We start from the raw sequence: 4,811 nt of genomic DNA, 5'->3' as shown, positions 1-4,811 counted from the left end.
CTACATATTTACCACGATCATCCAATTTTCTCTTTTGAATACTTGGTATCTTCATAAATCACTACTAGAAAAAGTGGATATAACATCGCGGCTTTAACATCGGTTGTAAAAACCACCGATGTTAAAAGCTTTTCTAACATCAAATATGAAAAAACCGATGTAAAAGAGTACTTTAGACATCGGTAATTAAAATAACCGATATCTTATATGCAGTTTAAAAACGAAAAAAATACGCGCGCCTTGTTTCCCCCTTTTATCAGACAACAAAACACTTCTTTTGTACTTAACAAAAAAAACCCAAATAATACATATTTCTTTTATTCCCTCTCTCCCCGCTCTCCCTCTCTTCAGACAGCCTCTCCCTCTCTCGGTCACCATCTCTCTCGCCATCTCTCACTCTCACAACCTCACGACCTCAGCTCTCTCACCATCTCACCAACTCTCACATTTCACCTAGCTCTCTCATCATCATCTCTCGCCATTCACTTCGCTGTCGAACTTGTAGATTCAAATTTGGAGCACATCTTGAAGACCTGGTTGTTACCCATCTTGGAGGAGCACATCTTCGACAACCATATTGTCCAATCTGAATTATTTTCATTTTCGATATGATGTAGGTACTTGCATCATTTATGTTATAAGGACCGGAAGAAGGATGACGCGCTCTTGTTTGGGTTTTTGGATCCTGCATCCACATATACCCTCAATAAAGAATTTCAAAATGCTGTGGTCAAACGGTTGATGGATAATTATTATCGACTATATCTCATGCCACATAATCAAATGTACGTATATTTGTTGTTGTTATATTTTAATTTTTAGTCTAAATATTTAAATTCTGACTTAGTTTGTATTTTATAATAAAAACAGGGCCCATTGGATTTTGGTTGTAATTTGGGATGGCGATCTCTATATTCTGAATCCTTTGCCACACAACACCCGTTTTCCAGATTTGGAACGAGGACTAATAGAGTAATTTTAGATTTTTCTGCTTGCTAGTTGAGCAATTCAATATGTATTGGCAAGTTATCATGCTCAAAGTGGATACTCATACAGTGCATGATATCTTTTTGTAGTGCATTGGCAAGTTACCATGCTCAAAGTGGAAGGGCAAAGAGAACTCCCAAAGTAGTCTATCTTATGGTAAGTCATGCATCTGCATTATAATATTTCATTTTCTTTATTTTAATTTCTATGGATGACCTTATTAATATATTTGTATCACTACGATTGCTCAAATTAAGGGATCGCCTAAGCAACCAGGGGGAACTGAATGTGGGTATACGGTCCTTAGATATATGAGAGACATTGTTATGGACAAAGAAATGTCTTTCATGACCAAGGTGCATATTTATTTTAATAGCCTTGCATGCAGGTTGATTTATTTAAAATGAAAATATATTATTAAACTTCTAATTAAAATTATATTATTTCTTTTCAGTGGGCAGTCAGGTCTCGAAACTGTTACACAGAGGAGGAGCTGGATGAGGTCCGTATGGAGGCTCTCGAATTTATTGAGGACAAGATGTAGTTTGAATTTCTTTTGTTGAATGGTAATTAATTAAACTGGTATATATAGGAGCTGTTATGTGGATGTTGTCAGCTCTAGCACTTTGTAGTTCGGGAATTGCTTTAACGTTGTTGGTTGGGGATCGAGTTGGTATATATTTTGGATGCGTACGTACTGCTGAATTTTACTTGTTGGTTGGGAAGTTAGTAATTGGCAATGAAAGTGAATTTCAGTACGTACATTGGTTATATTTTTTGTGTCTGCAATTTTAGATTTACTGTTCTTCTGGTTAGTTTTGTTTGTTGTGGTATTGGCAAGAAGATTGTGCTTTCAGTTTTGGCAAGAGTGTGCTTTTAGTTTTTGGCAAGAGTGTGCTTTTAGTTTTTTGCAAGAGTGTAGAAGCTGCATATATGCATGGTATATATAATTTTTGTTTCAAAAATGTATATGACAATTACATCAGTAAGTTCACATATAACCGATGTCAAATGAGTTTATAGACATCACATTTTTCCTTGTATCTGATGTTGAAACGAACACTTACATTACAATATCAAATTAAACCGATGTTTTTTAAACTAAAGACATTATGTGTATGTTACAAACCGATGTTAAAAAAATGTTTAATATTAAAAAAATTAAAAAATTCGATGTCTGAAAACTTTATTAAATCAGTTTTAATCTTTAAGACGATGTCTTATAAACCTTTAATATCAAAGAGTTGTAACAAACCGATGTTAGAAAATTCTTTTACATCAGCTCCTTAACTTAATGACGGTGTTAAAACTCTATTTTCTAGTACTAAAGATGCCATTTTACATCCATTTTTATACTAAAAACAGTGTTAAAAAGTACTTTTACACCGGTTAATATACAAAAAGCGAAATTGAATACACCATTAACATCGTATAGTATACAAAGTGCGGTGTTGAATACCTGATCTACATCAGTCCTTAAATAAGAATCGATGTTAAAACAGTCGTTAACATCGTCTAATATACAAAGGGCGATGTTGAATAGAGGATTTACATCATTCCTTAAACAAGAATCGATGTTAAAAACATCATTGACATCGGTCCTGTTTTCCTTATGATGTCTAATCTAGTCTTTACATCAATTTTTTTAAAAAAACGATGCATATGGTTTATATTGCCCTGTGATGTATGTGTTCAAAGGGTGCCAAATCTTGTAATAAATCATTATTCATGTTGTAATCAAGCAATATATTGGTAATATTTCAGCAAAAGACATCAAATTTTTTTAGAAAACTGATGTCTGAACATGATATTTACATCGGGTTAGGACTGATGTCTATATACCATACATATAACATCGCACGCGAAGACATCGGTCGGCTTTTTAAAAGACATCGGCGTTTGACCGGTGTCTAATGCATTATTTGTAGTAGTGAATACACACCACCCAAAAATCCTGATGTGGCTCATACCGGGTTTTAATCCAAACCAAGCTTCATACAGTGTATAGCTTGAAGGAGCTCGTGTGGGTAGCCTGTTAAGTACGTACACGGACTCACTGCTTCACCCCAAAATTCAGGTGGAACCTCCTTGGCCTTCAGGAAACTCCTCGCCATCACCACAATTAATTGTTCTATTTTTCCGCTCCGCCATCCCATTTTGTTGAGGGTGGTAGGGATCGGGGTAGTGCCTAACAATCCCACTATCCTCACAAAACGTTGTGAATTGTGAGGAACAAAACTCAACACCTCTGTCAGTATGAAATTTTTTAATCCTCTTAATATGTGCCAAGTTTGCCTCTCGTTTAAAATTTCTATCCGGTCGCCGCCTCTTGCATTCGGCATCATAGTGCCCCAACACATTGCAGTTGAAACACCTTACAGAACTCCTATCACGTCGTGCACCCTAGGTTCATGCATTGTCATCTGTCCCGTTCTGATAGCCTCGTCAACTCAGTGCTTTAAAATTTGACTGGCAATATTTCCTGACTCCTTGTTTGATCTCTTGATCGAGTCCTCTAGAGTGAGCAACAATTTTTCTTCATTCTATTATTTTTCTATTTATTGTCTGTTGCATGTTTATATTTTACAATTTTTATGCTTTATATATTTTATTCAAACAAAATATTTGAATAGGTATAATTTATGCTGAAATTTCCATATATTGAGATCCAAATGTGTAGTATACTTATATATCTATATTAATAACTTCTTGATGTTCAAATCTTATACAAATAAACTATATACACTACTAGAAATTTGTCAATATACATCGATTTATGGCCGTTATCTATTGAACATAGCAACCGATGTTGCTGTCGGTGATGTCTATGTGAAAAACAAAAGAAATCGATTTATGGCCGTTGTCTATTAGCCTCTTTTGAGCAAAATATGCATGATCACACTTTTGAAAAGTCTATGTAATAATGTGTTCTTGACTTGAAAAAACTTGTGAGGTTGAAGTGAATATATGACATAGCTAGACATCAGTGTTTAAGTATAACGTTGATGTCTATGTTTGTTATCACATCATTTTAATTTATTAAACCGATGTTTATTGGATCTTTTGAGCAAATTATGCATGATCAAACTTTTAAAACTGCTATGTAATGTGGGCTAGACTTGAAAAAACTTATAATATTGAAGTGAAAATATGAGATAGACATCAGGTTTTGTATTTTATAACATTGTCTACGCAAGCTTTAGACATTGGGTATTTTAAGGTGAAGAGATGTTTATGTATTTGTAGACATCGGTGTTAAGTTGGAAATGTGTTGTGGTTAGCCCCTTTTCACATCACTGTTTTAAAATTTTACCATTGTCTTTAAGCACCAATATACATCGGTTTTACCATTGTCTTTAAGAACCAATATACATCAGTTTAATTTCAGTAAAAAAAAATGATGTCATGTCTGTATATAAGAATGAAAAAAATTGGAATTACAAACCCAGCCAAATTGCACACATCCAATTACAAATACCACCAATCCAAATTTCCATTACCAAAATAAACATTTACCATAACTCCAACAACAAAAAGTACCATAATTCTCCAAAACTCCAACAAAAACTACCATAATTCACCAAACTCCAACAAAAACTACCATATTCACCAAACTCCAACAAAAATTACCATTACTAGATCATGCCTACATTCACCACCATCTATAAACCATAAACTTCGCCATAACTCCACCAATCCTAATGCATTCACCAACACCAAGCATAACTGTACTTAATTTAGCCAAATTCTAGAATATACACTTGATAAGATTTCTGATTACTAACTAGCAAAGTATACCCCAACCATATATTAAACATGAGATT

At 34.2% G+C, this 4,811-nt stretch overlaps 1 protein-coding gene across 1 annotated transcript; it reads left to right on the top strand.

The window, feature by feature from the left end:
- Window positions 1-702: 702 nt before the first annotated feature.
- Window positions 703-1,568, top strand: LOC135148299 (uncharacterized). Its single transcript, XM_064082845.1, has 5 exons — window positions 703-785; window positions 871-972; window positions 1,077-1,143; window positions 1,245-1,343; window positions 1,442-1,568. Exons 1-5 carry the CDS (start codon window positions 742-744, stop codon window positions 1,529-1,531), a joined length of 402 nt encoding a protein of 133 aa, XP_063938915.1. The 5' UTR covers window positions 703-741; the 3' UTR covers window positions 1,532-1,568.
- The last annotated feature ends 3,243 nt before the right edge of the window (window positions 1,569-4,811 follow it).

The sequence above is a fragment of the Daucus carota genome, chromosome 8 (genome assembly GCF_001625215.2).
Source record: "Daucus carota subsp. sativus chromosome 8, DH1 v3.0, whole genome shotgun sequence".
Classification (NCBI taxonomy): domain Eukaryota; kingdom Viridiplantae; phylum Streptophyta; class Magnoliopsida; order Apiales; family Apiaceae; genus Daucus; species Daucus carota.
Note: the sequence above shows the minus strand (reverse complement) of the source record. Positions and strands in the feature narration are given on the sequence as shown.

Bases quoted from the DNA above. Each gene is read 5' to 3' on its own strand.
- LOC135148299 (XM_064082845.1), top strand. From the start codon at position 742: ATGGATAATTATTATCGACTATATCTCATGCCACATAATCAAAT. The intron at 973-1,076 runs GTAATTTTAGAT...ATCTTTTTGTAG, and splicing joins TTGGAACGAGGACTAATAGA to TGCATTGGCAAGTTACCATG. The intron at 1,344-1,441 runs GTGCATATTTAT...ATTTCTTTTCAG, and splicing joins AAATGTCTTTCATGACCAAG to TGGGCAGTCAGGTCTCGAAA.